Source organism: Sylvia atricapilla, chromosome 4 (genome assembly GCF_009819655.1).
Source record: "Sylvia atricapilla isolate bSylAtr1 chromosome 4, bSylAtr1.pri, whole genome shotgun sequence".
NCBI classification, from domain to species: domain Eukaryota; kingdom Metazoa; phylum Chordata; class Aves; order Passeriformes; family Sylviidae; genus Sylvia; species Sylvia atricapilla.
The window spans coordinates 6,925,806-6,943,919 of NC_089143.1; the positions used below are offsets into that span (position 1 = coordinate 6,925,806).

Sequence of the window (18,114 nt, forward strand, 5' to 3'; positions counted from 1 at the left end):
TTAAGTATTTGAAATACCAAACCAGTTTTAATTTTGACACTTCTTGTATTTCACCTAATTAACTGAGGAAAAGTTGTGCACATTCTCTTCTACAGCAATAGGCTCTTTCAGAGAGTTTGGTATGTCTATTTCCTGTAGACACCACCTCTTTCATTTTTAGAGAATACTGAGATCAGCCAGATAAAAAGTTTTTTAGGTTTTCTTTTAAGAACTTTACCTGATAAAGTGTTAGCAAGAATTTTTTTAGGTTTTCTTTTAAGAACTTTACCTGATGAAGTGTTAACAATCATTCAACTTAGTGTCATGGTAGATCTTAAGAGTGTATCTGATCTTTTAATACTGCAAAATGAATCTGAATCCTTCAATCCATCCTGAAAAACAGTGCTAATGAGAATTAATTCAGTAAATGCTTATAGAAAAATTGGAATTTTTCCTTGTCTTGAAGCTATACTGCTAGCTGGAGCTGTCTCATGAGGATTGTGTTCTAATTGAAGCATGAAATAATTTAGTTACTGATACTGATTTTATATTTTTATATTACTACTCAGTAGATTTTCTGTGATCTTCCTTGTGCATATTGCATAATTTATAATGTGCCTTTCCCCAGGGTTTCGTCATAGAGCTGCTTTTGACTTTAGAATCTGCTATTGATACATTGGCTGAAACCATGAAGCATTATGATCTGCTTTCTGCCCTTTCTCAGTGAGTTCTTTTATTAGTCAATCTTCATTATGAATTTTTTAACTTATGAATTATTAAAAATTTGTATTATAGATGTAATGAAATAATTTCTTTTCGTCTTTGCAGAATAATTGTATCCATATAGCAAAATTGCTTGCTCTGGTATGTTTTTTTCATTCTGCCTCAAGCAAAACATGTAAGAATCTAGATTTCCTCAAAAGGATATCTTATTGCCTTTCTGATTGAAACCTCTTGGGTTCAATTTAATTTTGTGAAAAGCTCTTCAAGGAGTTCCTTATGGATCAGTTCTAAAATATTGTCAGTTCTTCTTAAACTTCTTGAATTTAAAGGCTCTGCAAATGTTGGTCTGTCTTAGGCCTCAGGTTTGTTGTGTGTGTGTAGGAAGTGTAACTGGACAGTCTGAGTCATTTGTGTGTCTCATTACAGTTTGAGTGGTTGCCATGATGACTTTTTATCAAACTGAAAAAAATTCCATAATGTACAGACACCAGTATTTGTTTGACTTCCTCACAAAGTTTTTGAAAATGCTGAGTTTTCCAAGAATACATTCAATTTCTCAGTATCAGAATAGGAAGGTATTGGGTTTCCTAGGTCAGGTATCTCAGACAAATACATGGTAATAATTGTATTCATTCATTCATCTACTTTTATCACATCTTTAAATAAGATGGGATGCTAGATCATCACGTTTACAAAATCTTTACATGTTGTGGGCTAATTTTTCTGATTTTGCTGTAATTTTTATGGTATTCTGTGATTGTAACAAATAGATTTGGTAGAAAAAATAACAGGATGCTGCAATCTTGTCCCTATGCCATAAGATATTTTAATAATAGATACAGAAATGCTGTATTTACATGTATTATAATATTCCTAAGGTGATTAACCAGAGTATTCACTACATGTGTATGTGATTAGTGTAACATCTATTTTCTTTCTTCCCTTTTTCTAAACCCTGTATTATTAAAGTATTTTACATGTAACGATATGTAATACTTATGTATTACATATGTAATATGTAATGATTTTTATTTTAGAACCTCATACCATGATTCTGTGATGGGAAACAAGTATGCAGCTAATAGGAAAAGCACTGGACAGATAAATCTAAGCACAAGTCCCATTAATAGTGGCAGTTGCTTGGGATACTACAGCAACACAAGGAGTAATTCCTTGAGACTGAATTTAATCAGTGAGCGAAGAGGCGACCGGCGACGGAGCAACACACTGGATATAATGGATGGAAGGATAAATCATGGTGGAAGTTTGGCAAGGACTAGAAGCCTTTCCTCCCTGAGAGAGGGAGGAATGTATGATGTGCAGCCCACTACTGACCCTGTCAACTTGATGGCCACCATATTTTGGATTGCAACTTCGTTGCTGGAGTCAGATTATGAGTATGAATACCTTCTGGCTCTCAAGCTGCTCAACAAGCTTCTTATTCACATGCCTCTGGATAAATCAGAGAGTCGGGAGAAGATAGAAAAGGTGCAGAATAAACTGAAGTGGAATAACTTTCCAGGCCTTCAGCAGCTTTTTCTGAAAGGCTTTACTTCAGCCTCTACACAGGAAATGACAGTTCATCTCCTCAGTAAACTCATCACAATTTCCCGGCATGCTTTGGTGGATCCTTCTCAGCTAGCAGGTATCTTCAGTAAATATGTGATAAAAATGTATTTTTTCATCAAATTAAGTGGAGACAAAATCAGTAGTAATTGTGCATTTGCCTTAAAAAAAGCCCTTCCATCAAATGCTTTCTGCAGTTGTCCATATTACAGTGCTACATAGTGGGAATACATTACAGACTATGATTATCTCAAAAGCAAGACTACATGTAAACTTTATGCATTGACTATTGTTTGCAAGTGAGTTTTAAGAGCTGTGTATTTTTTTTTTTTCATGATCTTGTGATAATTAGCTCAATTAGCATTATTCAAACATTTTTAGAAACAGTGTGACATAGTGCCTAAAACTATCCAGTTTCATGGTAGTTTTGCTTAATTGATCCAGGGATAATTTTATTTTCATCATGCATTTTTATACCTAACACAGACATATTTATATACAATGTTCATATATACATACTTAGGTAAATGTATGTGTATGTATAATTTATATACCTGTGTGAAAGTATATGTCATGCTGTAAGAGTGTTAAATACCAGCTAACTCCACATTAAATTAAGTCATATTAAAAACCTTAAGGGCTCATATAACTCTGTTTATGTATGTGTTTAGGATTCCCCCTAAACATCTTGTGCCTACTTCCTCATCTGATTCAACATTTTGATAACCCAACTCAGTTTTGTAAAGAAACAGCTGACAGGATAGCAAAGGTATGTAACATGATGCTTGGACAAGTATCCAGGAGGATATATATACACCAGCATTTTTTCTGTATTTTTGGGGGGTCCCTTATGTAATACTTCTATGTGATTCTAATAGTAATATACACATAACTATAAGAGATCATATTTTAAAGATGTGATCCAGTCAAATTTATATAGCTGGACCTTGTTTCAACCCCTGAGTTTGTTTGTCAATGAAAAAACACCTTTAGCTTATTCTGTAAAATTCAGATTTCAAGAACAAATTTTCTTACTAATGATATCAATTACTTTTTCTTACTTGTCTGACTTTTCCATTTGCAATTTTGAATGTCAACCTAATCACATTTTAAGCATGCTTCCTGATTTTCTTGTGAGAAGGAAGTGGTTCTTCCTGGTAGACAGAGAAGAAAAGATTGTATGTTCTTTCTGTTACTTGTACACAGTGAAATACACCTTTGAAATATTTCTGAGCTGTAGTGGCTGTTAGAGCAGTACATGGTGCACACCAGCTGTTGCCAGCCAGGATGGTGCTGCATTACCCTGTCAGAATCTTTCCTTTAAGGAAGGATGTGGAAAGGGGAATAGGAAAGAGCTGTCTGGCATAGGAGATGCAATAATACACCTCTGGCTGCTGGGGCTGTGAACCACTGGGCTGTGCACAGAGTGACTCAGATTATTCCCTGATGCAAATACAGAAATTGCTGCTGCCCTAAACACTTGTATTCCTCAAGGGAGGGATATTGGTTGATCATACCAAATGGATGATGAGTAGATAAACTTGGAACAGGGATGCCACAGTACCAAAATTCCACAGGAAGTGTAGGTCATGTTTGTGTGATTGGTTTGATCTCACTTACTAGAAAATAACTGAAGTGAAATCTCTGAGTGAAATCTGGGAGAAGTGCATAATGACTCACGAATACTTGAATTAAAAAAAAATTATTTCTGATATAATTAAATACGGTTTTGCTTTTCAGGTTTGTGCAGAGGAGAAGTCACCAACTCTTGCCAATCTGGCTCATATGATGAGTTTATACAGTACACACAGTTATTCCAGAGACTGTTCTAACTGGATTAATGTGGTGTGTAGATACTTGCATGACTCCTTCTCAGATGCCACATTTAACCTCATAACTTACCTTGCAGAGGTAAGCTTTCAGTCGCAGTGTCTTAAGTTGACAATACATTGCCAATTCCTGATTTCTCATGATTCTGAGTATCAAGGGGAATAAAGAATATCTTCTCTAACAGGAAAGTGTTACTAAAATGTTCTAGGATATAGAAAAGGGATGACTGCTGCCATTTTGGAGTGCTGTAATTTATATATACCTTGAATAATAATGCCTCTAATGAAAGATCTCCTTTTGTGAGAGTGATGTTTGGAAATAGATGTTTATATTCTGTACTACATGAATATACACTGTCTTGGCTTTAGCCAAAGAAGCTTAATGCAAGTTTTAAGATACCTTCTTTAGTCAGGTACATGTCTTTATCACAACTTTAAAAATTAATTGCAAAGTTCAATTGTAAGTAGTGTATAATGAAGAAAAAGATAATTTAAATTATAGAAATCAGTATGTTATTCTGCTAGACATTTATACAGAAAAGCTATTAAGAACTTTATATGAGAAGCTTGTAGAGCTTGTCCTTGAAGTGTATCACTTCAAACTGATGGAGACATTTTTAAAAATTTTTCGTTCTTATAAATGACTTTATATGAACCTCTTTTGTTTGTAAAATGGCATTTACCAACCTTCTTTAAAGTGTTGGTGTAACTGTTTTTCATCCAGTTTTAAGATATTGAATTAGTATGAACACTTTTATTTAGTGAAAATGTTTTACTATTAGATGCTTTTGATATGTGCTAAAAATATGTTAAAATTCAGGAGAAAGAATTAATTAGGACAAAAACCATTGTGCTGTTGCATTACTGTTTTTTAGTGCTAAAGCAAAAGTTTGAAAAACAGGAGGTGATACATTTAAGTTTCTTGAATGAGAAAATAAATGTGTGTAGAAGTTAGCTCTATTTTAATGTTTGCTTTCACTTTTTGCTACCATTAAACACCCTAATTAAATTTTGTATTTTCAAATCCTATTTTTAGCTGTTAGAGAAAGGCTTATCCAGTATGCAACAGTCCTTGCTGCAGATCATTTACAGTCTTCTGAGTCATATTGACCTATCCACAGCTCCAGTGAAGCAGTTTAATTTAGAAATCATAAAGGTTATTGGTAAATATGTTCAGGTAGGTACTCTGAAGAACTGTAAAAGCCTGCTCATTTATCAAAATGGTATCAAAATTACAGTTGAATTTTGGGGAGAATTTTTTTCAGATATAAAAATAGTTGTTTGTAGTCAGATTCCATAGGGATTTTTTTTTCCCTAAGTGCTTAATTCACTAGATGCTTGTGTATTTGTCCAGTGTGATTTGCATTTGGTGGAACAAGTTATCTGGGTGAATGTGTGTCTATTTATGAATGTAGGCAACTCATCATATGTAGTTAGAGAAGATGATCCTTCAGCTATTAAAATACAAGGGAATGTTTACTGCTAAGCTGCACAGATGGTTTATTTATGTGTATATGTTTTAAAAAGAAAATTTTATGGTTAAATGAATATTGAAATCACTCTCTGTAAAATATCCGCGAGGAACTTGAAGATGCACCTTAACAAAATTGAGTATATTTTTTTATTAAAGGAAGGCCTCAAAAGATGAACCATAGTGTTTTGCCCTAGGTAATTTAGGCCTTTGTACTTGAAACACAAATTTACTGAAAATCTATTTCACAGAAGAAAGTCTAGCATCTTACTGAAAGGTTTTATGAAAATGCCTGGAGCATAAAACCATTTCAGTGCACAACATTCTTTTCTTTTTTCTCCGAATTCCATTATTGCCAAATGTATTTCAGTCAAATGGTTTAATGATAATTAAAAAGTGGTGTTCCCTGGATGTTTTGTTATTGATGGATAAGTACTTCAGATATTGTGCTCCTGTCAGAGTGCATTAGGCAAAATGGAATGATTAGCATTAGCTGTAGTTTTTATGGCCTGGCAGCTTCTTGCTTCACCTCTAACCTCTCTCTGAGCTTTCTATGCAAGCCCACACTACCATGGAATATAATCTTAATTAGATGTAAGCTGTCAAAAGATGGGACTAGCAAAAAAAATACTCCAAAGAAGTCTTAACATATTTTTATAAAATAAAATATGTTACTATAAATGACAAAAGAAAAGATCATAAATTACCATGTCTTGTTTAAATGTGTTTCTACTAAGTTTTGGCATTTTTTCAGTCCTCTGCAATGACAACGGCTTTAAATAAATTTAAGTTGCTATAGGATAGTTCCAGTTTGAGACTCCTTTTTTTATGCTTATGGTGCACAGAAATTGAGGAGATTATTGAAGACTCTCATAATCCACAAAGAAGCATAAAGCATATACTACTTAGAGAATTCAAAGGGGTGTTTACTTTTTTTAGTGCAATAAAAAATATTTTGATAAACATGGCCTCCTAATTAAAAAAAATGTAGACATTATGCTGATTTCAAAAATTGGAAGATTTTAGTTTCAGGCAGAATCCTTGCATTGCTGGGAGTGTAAAACTTAATCTTTGCACAAGGCTGCTTTTATTTTATGTCTTTCCATCTGATTCTTTACACATTGTGTGTAATTCAAACCATTGAATTATTTACATTGCTTTAATCATCTTTTTAAGGAAAGTCCACCTAACTCAGGCTCAGCCTCTTATATTCTCACACTTCATCCATAACTTCTTTTAAGCACTCCATTGTTTTGATACTAAAAACTTTGTAAATATTTTCACTTCTTTGTTAAAATCCTTTGTATTCCTCATGTATTTCAAGCAAGGAAGAGTTTTACTTGTTTCAAATTCCATCTACTCTCCCCATAACTGTAAAATAATTAAAGATGGCAAGAGGTGAAATAGTTAGTTTGAGTATTATCAGTTACTGTAGTTAAGTGATAGTTAAATATTCTCAGTTTCTGTCACCTGGGTCACAAAGGGCAGATGCTTCAGACAATGATAAAAACCATGGTGTAAATACAAGGATGGAGGGACATGTTCCATGGTCTGGTTGTGGCTGGCCCAGTGACCTGGAGCTGCTGGGCCTGGCCACACACCATGGGATGGCCTGAACCTTTCCACTGCTTTCCTGGCACTTGAGGGTCTGAATTTTCCCACCACTGCTAACCCCTTCAGCCATGTGTAATAGCTCAGAGGCTTTGGATTGGGGATTCTTACAAAATGCCACTGTACATAAAAATTACTGTCTTGCTTGAAGGGATTATTGTGTGATTTGTGTATGTTCTCTTCAGAGTCCATATTGGAAGGAAGCCCTTAATATTTTGAAACTGGTGGTGTCTCGGTCAGCGAGCCTTGTTGTGCCTAATGATATTCCAAAGTCTTATGGAGGTGACATTGGGTCTCCGGAAATCTCTTTCACGAAAATTTTTAATAATGTCTCCAAGGAGCTACCTGGGAAGACCTTAGATTTTCATTTTGATATATCAGAGGTAATTATTATGTTTAAATGACAATGCACTTATGACTTGCTGTTACAAACTCAGGTGTTATTTTCTGTTAGCCTTCTTCATTTATATGTTTTTAAATAAGTACAGTTTTTAAGAATGGCAGAGATTGAAGTTCTGTGTATTTGTAAATGAGAGTCATACTGGAAGATAAATTTCAAGTTCTTTTATGATGTTTGTTTGCCTTTTCCCCCTTTTGAATGTCTGGAGAGTTAATTACTAAAAGTCAGTAAGAGAATTCTCAAGGGTATCTCAGGTGTGTCAGAGAGCAGACAATGCAGCTGGCTGCTGCTTTCAGCTGAACATACCAGACTCTCAACAGATGAAGGGCTGTGCATTCAAGGGCTGAGAGGATTAAAACCCTGTACTGCAGTTTTGGCATGACTTTGGAAGAGAGGGGAAGTTTAGAGGAGGGGATAGGATACAAAATGTAGGAAATTCAATGTAAGAGGGATACAGTTGGAGAAAAACTTCCTGTGGTTAAAAATATCACCCCTACCACCAATGATACTCATTCTACATCTGGAAAGGGGACTATGGCCAAGTGACTGCAGTGTTATGTAGAGACATGAAAATTGTAGAATCTTTATAAAGCAATCAGGTATAAGAGCTCCTGGTTGAAGCTAACCCTAGATAATCATTGGAGATGTAGATGTCTTAGGAATGTTACTTAAATTGGTAAGTGCATTCCCTACTGAAGTTTCAGGGTATTTGGACAATTGAGAGACAAGATGAGTTTCCACGGGGTTCATTTGATTAGCATTTTCTGTCAAAGGGTTGAGTTTGATTACAGTTTTTTCAGAAGTGTGTGTGTTTGTAAAGTTGCTGGTCTGTGAAAACAGTTTGTTCATGTCAGGGAATTACTCTACAGAGAAACTTTGCATCTTTTAAACTTAGAACACGGTTTTAAAGTGTGTTTAAAAGTATAATTGGGTTGTCAGCATAAAATGTGCATAGTTCAAAGCCACACAAGTGGGCAGCATGGCAGCTTGCTGTATAGGGTACAAGTGTTCAGTTTTGTATTTCCCAGTGTACCAAGGCTCAGTGGATTAGATATGGGCTTTACAGAATGCTTACAAATAGACAAACTCTCCTACACTTCATATAACGCTAAATTCTAAGGTCAAGTATGTAGTCTTTACTAATATAGATTTGAATTTGAAGAAAGTGGTTGTTGTCTTTGCTAGACACCAATTATTGGGAATAAATATGGTGATCAACACAGTGCAGCTGGTAGAAATGGAAAGCCAAAAGTCATTGCTGTGACCCGGAGCACTTCTTCAACTTCATCAGGCTCCAATTCAAATGCACTGGTTCCTGTCAGCTGGAAGAGACCACAGCCATCTCAGGTACATTGTGCCTCAAACACTTAGAGGCAGTGTTTGTGAATGTATGTAAAAAGATGTATTGAAGTGTTATTTGAAGTCTCTGTTTTATGTCTTAGCCAAACAGTAAATTAATATGGCATAAACTAAAAGCTGATCCTGGTGAAAAGTACAAAATTTTAAGATTGTTTTGTAGAGGATGTCAATATGCAATATGACTAGTTGAAAATGCACGTTTTGTGTTTTTACCTGGACCTCCAGCAGCTGCCATGCTATGTTATTTTCTTTGGTATATTTTTCAGAGAAGGACTAGGGAGAAGCTAATGAACGTGCTTTCTCTGTGTGGTCCAGATTCTGGTCTTCCCAAGAATCCTTCGGTAAGTGCTGATGGTGGTTTGTTTTGGTTTTTGAACTCAACTAGCAGAATGCTATTGCATTTTTAGTTGTTGGTGAAGTTATGAACAGTGGATTTGGACAAGCTAGTTTTGGTTCAGCACTTCACAAATCTAATTGAAGGATTAAAAAGAAGAATCAGAAGTAATGGATTACTATTACTCCTCATGATTCCAGTGGGCATGGTCATCTTGGCTAGAAAAGGGAATTGAGCTAGGTGTCCCCTGTTCTGACTAAATCTCTATCTAGGCCATTACAGATGCTTTTGAGAGAAGGGGTAGCAACAGCTGAGGACTGCAAGGGTGTTGATGCTGTATTGAAAATACCATAGAATCCACTGAAAGTAACCAGTGGATCCTACACCTTGAAACATGGTTATTTATAGGAACAATAGTCTTAACTGTTGAGTAAAAATAGGTTGATGGTTTTACTTCTGTATAAAGAACCACACTGGCATATTACACTCGATGGTGGTGATGACATTGACAGCTCTTAAAATAAAGTGGATAGCTTTACCTTGATTATCATCTAGATTATATTTTTTATTGTGGCATAGAAGTTCTTACCTGGGGAAAATATTGGTGGGAGAAGGATCTTGAATCTAGTGGAAGATAAATAAATAAAAATAGATGCCTGAAAGCTGAAACTGAAGAGATTAAAAAACAGTGCACGGAAATAAACAGAACATTGTCATTTTTGAAGGTTATGAAGGCCACAGTAGCCCAGTATTGGATCGCTTTTAAAGGTGTACAGTCCTTCCACAGAAGTTTGTAGGTGAAAACAATATGGTTTGTGTCATGTGGGTGGTTATTATGATGGATTTTTTTGTTCTTAAATTTGACTGATATTGTGGTTATGAAAGTAAAGTTTGGTTGATTTTTCTATTTACACCTTTATAACTCTTAGCTACATTAAGAAAAGAATGATACCACTAATTTAAAGATGTAGTTTAAAATCCAGCCAGTCTTGAAGCAGAGTGTTACCAGTTTAGGCCACTAATTCCAATAAATGGCAGGAGGCAGGATAGCTGACTTTTGGAGTTACAGAAATTGGAAGTTCTTACTTCTGTTTCTGCCTATATCTGCAGGTTGTGTTTTCTTCTAATGAAGACTTGGAAGTTGGAGATCAACAAACTAGTCTAATTTCAGCAACAGAAGAAGTGATTCATGAGGAGGAAGTGGCTGTAGAAGACAATACCAGTGAACAACAATTTGGAGTTTTTAAAGACTTTGACTTTTTAGATGTTGAGTTGGAAGATGCAGAGGTGAGACCTTGGGGTTTCTTCTGTGTGTTTCCATTTGAGAGCATTTTAAAAATAAGGTTTTGTTGGTGCAATTCTAAGGAATTGGCAGCCCTACTAGCTAATCCAATTCAGAAGAATTTATGACGGAGCTTAGGTAGAGAAACCTGGCCCAAAAACTTTGCAGGGTTAAGTTGTTGCAAATTGTTGGCTGGTTTTGGGGGAAGAGTTGAGGTGTTTTGGAGGGATTTAAATGACTTTGTCTGAAAGTGAAGTGATATAACAGTGTAAGCTAATAGCAGCATTCACTGGGTACCATGCAGGAGAAAACTTAATTATGCAACAATGTCTTAAGAAAATGGCATAATCATTATTTCTGATATGTTTCTGGATTTTGAGAACTTGATCAAAGGCTTTCAAAAGTACCAAACTGTATGATACACTATCTCATTATATATGATTGACTTGCTCTCTACAATTGCTTGCTTAGACTTTTACATTATATCTGGTATATTACAGTTCTTATATGTCCTCTACTTCTCCTTCTGTCAAAAAGAGAGAGGGGAGGTAAAACAAAATTAAGCATTGAGAAATAGTGAAGAGTCTGGTTGTTTCAGATTGAGAAAAGGCTTCAGACCAGAATTTGCTGAAGCTTAGAAGTATGACTGTAAAAGGAATTGGGAAGGAAAAAGTCAAGTATTTTGTAGTTTCTTGCAGTGGTTTGCTTACAGTCTATACAAAATATTGAATTAGTAATGGAGATCCTTGCTGGTCATGGCTCCACAAGCTACTAAGAATATCCACCTATCTAAACACTGATTGTTCTTCTCTTGCTTTATCTAGACCTCTTTACAGGGTTTCCCCCTTAATTCTTAAGTTTTATCTCACTTTCCTCCTGCTTCCTGTGTATTGCTTCACTTCAGCCAGTATTTTGCAGCTTCTAGGAAAAGTACAGGCTCATTATGGTCTACTGCATAGATGTGACCACACACTATTCAGACACCATTTCCTATATTAAATACAAGTAGTCAAACAGTCCAGAATTGAGGCTCTGTAGTATTAAAATATTATTTTAACATGATGGCACTTAGCAGATAGGATGGCAAAAGTTGAAAACTTTGCCAGATGAGGTTAATCTTTAACTTCATTTTCTGTGCTATTTTGATAGCAGATCATAATTAAGAATGGACAGTTTCTTTTTTATTTCTTGCCTGAATGCAACATGTAGTGCTGTACAAGAGGGAAAAAAATAAGACCACAGATAGTACAGATTTAGGGTGTTACATACAAATTGTGCACTTGGTATAAGAGCTCTGCAAGGCTTATTTTTTCACCAAAAATATAGAATGTTCTTTATTGCTAATAATTAAATATCAACAGTATGAAGTGGGGCTTTTACATTAATATCTGAGTAATATCCAGGTTAAACTTAAGTGCTTCAGCCCACAGCAGTAGTACTTTGTTGTACTTGAAATTACTTTGCTTTGCCTTAACTTTTCATCCTCTTTGGAGGAAAAGAAATAACTAAGTGAGAAAGAGATTACAAAATGTTTAGCTTGCATATTTAATGAGTCATGGTGATTTCTTAAGTCATCACAAGAGATACTCTGTTAAGGCAGTTTTGGAGCAGTGTTTGGGGCTGGATGTGGTGTTTTGGTAACTGTAGACTGGTGAAGTGAATTTCACCAGGTTTTCCATATCACTTAGCTGAATTGTTGAAGGTTGATGAAGTGCTTGAGAAAAATCAAAGATCATTATTGTACTTGTGAATTAAAATAACAGTGTTCTTAAGACGTGGATGTCGTTTAGTATGATGGATATTTGAAAGCCAAGTATCTCAGCTTGAAAATGCACAAAGAGAATGGATCCAGCTATTGGTATTCAGGATGCACTTCCTAAAGCTGACACAAAGTAGCTGGTGAACCAGTTAGTGACAAAACATCCTATTTTCTACACCCTGTATATAATTATTGTTGATAGTGTTTTGTCAGTTGGATGTGGTCAGTATAGATTCATGTGTGTTAGTTAAAGAACTTCATCAATGTTTGTTGGAACAGTTGCTTTACATGTTACGCTAGAGAAAATGTTATCATGAGCATGCTGATTTTAGTGTTTTGTCGTCAGTTTGTTCTTTTTTTTTTTTTTTAATCTCATTAGAAAGAGACATTATTTTAAATACTAGCTTTTTTTGACTAAAGCTTTTTTCCAGAGCTTGAATCAGTCTTTTACTGTTGGCAAATCCTATGTAATAAAACATTTTTCCCTGGTTCTAGAGTATCTTTAAGTGTTTGTCCTCGTTCTTTCTAATTCTATGTGTTTTCCTTTTTGCTAACCAGGAGCTGCAGGTAAGTTGCAGCCTGGTGCCCTGGCTTGTTCATCTGTTGTTGTCTGTGATGTGTTTGTACTTTCTAGTCAGATGATAAAATCAATACTGATATAGTTCTAGATTATATATTGAGTTACTTTCCAAGAAGATATTCAAAAGATTTCTCCTTCCTTTGCCATATATATTTATTTACAAGCATTTAACAAGGTACTTAAAATTTTCATAAAACTAAAGGGCTGATTGAAACTCTGTTCATGACGCATTCAGCACTTGTGTTTTCTCTGTCTCATTTGTGTATTAATTCAATTATGAAACTTGTACATACCACATGTGTGCAAACTTTTTTATTACAGGGTGAAAGCATGGACAACTTCAACTGGGGCGTTCGCAGGCGCTCTCTGGACAGCATTGACAAAGGAGACACACCGTCCCTTCAGGAGTGTCAGTACTCTGGTAGCACGCCCAGCCTGAACTTGACCAACCAGGAGGATACTGATGAGTCTTCAGAAGAAGAAGCAGCACTGACTGCTAGTCAGATACTGTCCCGTTCACAGATGGTAGGTTATTTTTCTGGGGAAGGAATCTGAGAACTTAAGCTTTCCCTAGCACATTGAATGCCTAAGTGTGGCTCACACTTGGAGTGACTTAGTAAGGAGCTAAGTTAATGTGGTTAAGCTTCTTTTTCATAACAGCATCAATGAAGGAAAAAAGTTACTTTACCACATTGGTGGTACATAGTTTATAATTTTAGATTTATGATTTTATTACAATATTAAATGTTAGTGTCCTTGCTTTTACTATATTTTTTAAAATATAAGCACAAAATTGCATCTGGTATATATGAAGTGTGTGTGAATCTTCATGAATTTCTAGATCAAAAAACACCCCAAATTTCTAAACAAGATCAAAAATTCAAGTGGTCATATGGGAGTTTAAGTTATGTTTAAGCACAGAAATTGCTAATTTAATTATGGATTTCGAAGCCTGTGTACATACAACTTAGGAGAATCAAGAATTCAGAAGCCTCTTTGTATTACATAAATGAAATTAAGAAAAAGTTGACTTGATGGGGAGCAGCTTGATGCATCTATTGCTTTTCAGACTTTAGGCAAAGCTTGTGTTAATGTTGCTCCCAACATAATGCTCTGCTTTTCAATGGTTTCAGTCTAACAAAAAGAACTTCTAAAACAAGAAAGAAAATAATTTTCCTTAAAGGAAAACCTTCTTTTCAAAGTGAAATGCTGCAGAAATGCATGTGATGCTTGTAATAGTTCTAGTGTAAAGCTGTGAAATTCATAATATGTGAATAAATTCAAATAGCTAACAGTACTGAAAGAGCCTATTTGAAAAACTAATGCATTCTTTACCTGCAGTTTGTGTTTCCTTTGAAGAATTTTGTTTCTTTCTTTTTTGTCTTAGTTAATCAGTGATTCTGCCATAGATGAAACAGTGTCAGATCATGCTGGTTTATCACTTCAGTCTCAAGATTCCACTAGCAGTGTGGGAACAGAAGAGGTGCTTCAAATCAGAACTGAGACCCCAAGTTTGGAGGCTTCTTCTCTAGATAACTCTAGCAACCAGCTGCCTGAGGTGGGGAGAAATGTGGGCTGGTGCATGGCTGATTTTTTCTCCTTCTAGTTTTAGTAGCAACTTTGGCTTTCTTTTCAAATGGATTTTCATCTGTTACACTGATTAGTTGATTTGCTTTTGATATTTCTAACCTGTTGGTGTGTTCTTAAAAAATGTTCCTTCAGCATGGAGACTACTTGGATGGACTGAGGGAACTTACCACAGGTTAAAAATATTCTTGAAGGGCTGATCATGATCATTTCATGGTGCAGAATGAAACAGGCTAATGTTCAAAATGCTTTTACTTGATATGGTTGAAATCCTTCTTGAGCAACATTTTCTTTCAAATACTTTTTTATTTCCCTCCCCCTGTCCCCCCCCCTTTTTTTTTGTTTTTTGCTTTCTTTGGGTTGTGATTGGTGCTATATGGGAATAAAACCTCAGGCCAGCTGTGTTAGCAGTTGGTTCCATTAAATAATCCTTTAGAAAGGACTACAGATGCTAGTGGTATACTTTTTTGGAAAGGCCCATGTGGACTGAGACAGATTTCAAGCTAATGGCCGCCTGCAAATCTGTGAGTACTCCAGTTTATTGTGTTTTCAAACGTTTGAATAATTTAAAATTTAAAAAGACACCCCTAATTTAAAACAAACTCTCATCTGCTACAATTTTTCTCCAAGTGGCTTGGTTTAGGTGGACTTTTTTATCTCTTCATTTGAAATTATTTATGCTACTGGCAATCTTATTTTTATCTGCAGAATGTTAGCTAATCCCATCTTAAAGTATACATGTAGTTTTATTGAGTATTCCAGAGAATTAAGCCATTCCTGTGTTCATGTGATTAGCAATGAGAGCACTGTTGACATTTAAGAGTGAGTCTTCACCTGGTTTAAGCAATCTACTGGCTAGTTCAAGTTTCTGAAGGCTCTGGTTTACCTGTTTGCTACTAGAAAAATTGCTCTTCCCAACAGGCAAGACCACAGACATAGCTAATATTTAATGAAGGAAACTGTAAGAATGAAAGAGTACAATAAAGGGAGAGTGGCTGGTTTCCTGTGGTAAAATCCTCACCTTTTAAAGGTGTAATATTGGGACGCTCATAAAGTGCTTTCCCCCCCATTTTCATATTTTCATGTTATGGTTACATGCTTTTTTAAAAAAGTGTTTCATTACACTGCTGTTGATAAATGCCTCAGCTGTTGCAGAACACCTGTGCTTAGATTGTCAAACAAATTGTCACTTCTTGTGCTCATCTACAACATGCTTTTTTCATCCAATAGAATTTTGTTTGAGGAAGAACTCTTAATCTGGGTGAACTTTTTGCCCACAGGATAGATTTATGATTTATGTTAAGGTTTCAGAAGCAAGAAGCAGCATGTAAGCTGGGATTTTATAGAATGAAATTCATCACAATAAAACTTTTGTCTTCTCCATTCCTGGCCTGTGATATATCCTCAGCTGAAACTAATTTTTACATTTTCATAGTTCTGAGATTGCCCTTAGAATTCATTGTTGTTCTGCAGTCCCCTTTCTAAAATCACTATAGTGCTATAATACAGGTGAAAATATTCACATAAAAAAGCACTATTGTAATTTAAAAATATTGAGAACATTTAAATGAAGCTGTAAAATAATTCCATGAGGAGGCAGCATTCAGAACAAATTGCTGTATATTAAACAAAATACTGCAAGTGCATACAGATGCATTTACTAGGTATGATGTGTTTCAGGTTTATTTTGTGCTTTTTAGAATATGAGATTTGGACAAATACATAGGTTTCTTCAAGCACAATTCAAACACTCAAAGTTATTACTCTACAAGACTTGGTTATCTGGCTGGATTTCACTGCACAAAAAGGGAGCTGGCTTTATGCCTCTTACCAGAATGAGCTTGAAAATGTGTACACTATTCACTCATCTCAAAATATTTATGAAGCCAGTAAAACTGATTTTGTTCTGAATATTTATACTGTACAACTTGTAGCATAGGGCAGTTTTTTCCTGTGCTCCTGTACTTTATATATAGAACTCTTTCAGCACAAGCATTTCATTGTATGCCAACTGTCGGTTATCAAAATGTTTTTAATATAAATATTTATCAAAGTTTATCTAAGAAAATATTGGAAAAATTGAAGGCAATATTCATAAACAAGACTGTGCTGGTTAGATGAGTTGAGCTCCTTGTTTGTCTTTTAGAGATGCTGTATTTAAATTAATAGTTTACTTAAATGTATTTGGCTGATTCCCAGAAAATGCAAAAAAAGATATTTCACATTCCAGTTAAGAATTTACTGTCTATCTGAGAAGAATAATTTTGTTCAAAAATAAGTTTTACAAGCCTGTGTATATGAAAGTTTCTGACTAAAATGATTCTCTGTTTTACTCACTTGCACTGTAGATTTGTGAGGGAGTGGCTTAAAATAAGTAATTTTCCTAAGGTTCTGTGGTATTGTTAACCATATAACTGTATAAATTACCTTTTTAAGATACCTCAGGAATATTCATACTGGTGGTAATGTCCAGTGACACACAGAAAACTAAATCAGGAGCCATGGCACTATGAAGACTTAAACTTGGCAGTAAATTTATGAACTAATAATAAGCATTTTTTTTAGAAGTGTATCTCTCATATGAACCTTTACCAGTCATGATCAGTGCAACTCTGTATCCTGTGTTAACATCTATAACAGAAATAGGCCATTGGTTCAATCCCTATTATTGTGTGAGGTTTTGTAAAAGTGTCCTGCATTCCCATGTAACTCAGCTGCTCGGTAGGAAAAAACTACTCTTCTGTGAGAAAAATTACGGATTTTATTTTAATAAAAGAGGCATAAGAAGTGAAGTCACTAGCTGTGTCAAATGGCAGCAGCGTCACATTGAGAAATACCATAGTCAAAGTGAGATTTGGTAAAGATCACTGTGAAAGAAAATGATGTGGTTCTGTTTAAAGCTGAATTATCTTTTCTAATATGTGTACAGTTATTTCATCTGTCAGAGGAACTGTTTCAACTGATGAAAACCATGAAATGATGTGTATGCACAGAGATTGTCCAAAGGTTCCTTGACCGGTTTTGGATATGCCAGTAGAGAAAGACCAGCATGCTAAGAATGAAAATGCATAATAATTTGGGCCTTTAGAAAATAGCAGTGTTATTTTTATTCCACAGAGAAATCCAATATAGAGGTTTCAAATGAATTCATCATGAATTACTGAATCTCAATACATCTGTTCAATATAGTAATGTTAATGAATATAATAATGCTTATGGAGGAAGGGGGAAAAGGTCATTCTAATATTACCTACCTGAGTTTAATTATCCTCTCTCTGTAATTGCCTGTTAATGAAAGCCTACATTTAGAGATTCAGGGTAAAACACTTAAAGATGCCCGTATTAGCAGTAATGGCAAAATAATAAAAACAGTCCCTTTTCCACTAATTATCTATTACACTGCTTTTAAGTAGTTACGCTTTAGAAATTTGTTAAAATGGAAGAGTGGAAAGGACAAGAAATATTCTGGTACTTGCTCTAGATTCCAAAGGCAAGCATGAGGCAGTCATTTTGATCCTTACCTAGAAAACTAAAATATGAAAGTCTTGGCTTTGTTTGATCTCACGAAGTTTGAGGCTGTTTGCATGTTTTTCTATCAGTACTCTCTAACAGATTTAATTAAATGTATTTGAGA

General features: G+C 35.1%; 1 protein-coding gene across 11 annotated transcripts in view; it reads left to right on the top strand.

Annotated features, from left to right (window-relative positions):
- The window catches only part of FRYL (FRY like transcription coactivator), a 151,440-nt gene that overhangs the window by 112,173 nt on the left and 21,153 nt on the right, over positions 1-18,114 (top strand). For 10 of the 11 annotated variants that reach the window (XM_066317033.1, XM_066317024.1, XM_066317025.1 and 7 more), the window contains 11 exons: positions 608-702; positions 1,740-2,347; positions 2,940-3,037; positions 4,009-4,179; positions 5,134-5,274; positions 7,365-7,562; positions 8,765-8,926; positions 9,205-9,279; positions 10,383-10,559; positions 13,215-13,418; positions 14,281-14,451. In XM_066317033.1, coding sequence (XP_066173130.1) covers positions 608-702; positions 1,740-2,347; positions 2,940-3,037; positions 4,009-4,179; positions 5,134-5,274; positions 7,365-7,562; positions 8,765-8,926; positions 9,205-9,279; positions 10,383-10,559; positions 13,215-13,418; positions 14,281-14,451 — 2,100 coding nt within the window. The remainder of the gene's footprint in view (positions 1-607; positions 703-1,739; positions 2,348-2,939; positions 3,038-4,008; positions 4,180-5,133; positions 5,275-7,364; positions 7,563-8,764; positions 8,927-9,204; positions 9,280-10,382; positions 10,560-13,214; positions 13,419-14,280; positions 14,452-18,114) is intronic. The other variant, XM_066317032.1, reaches the window with a different exon arrangement.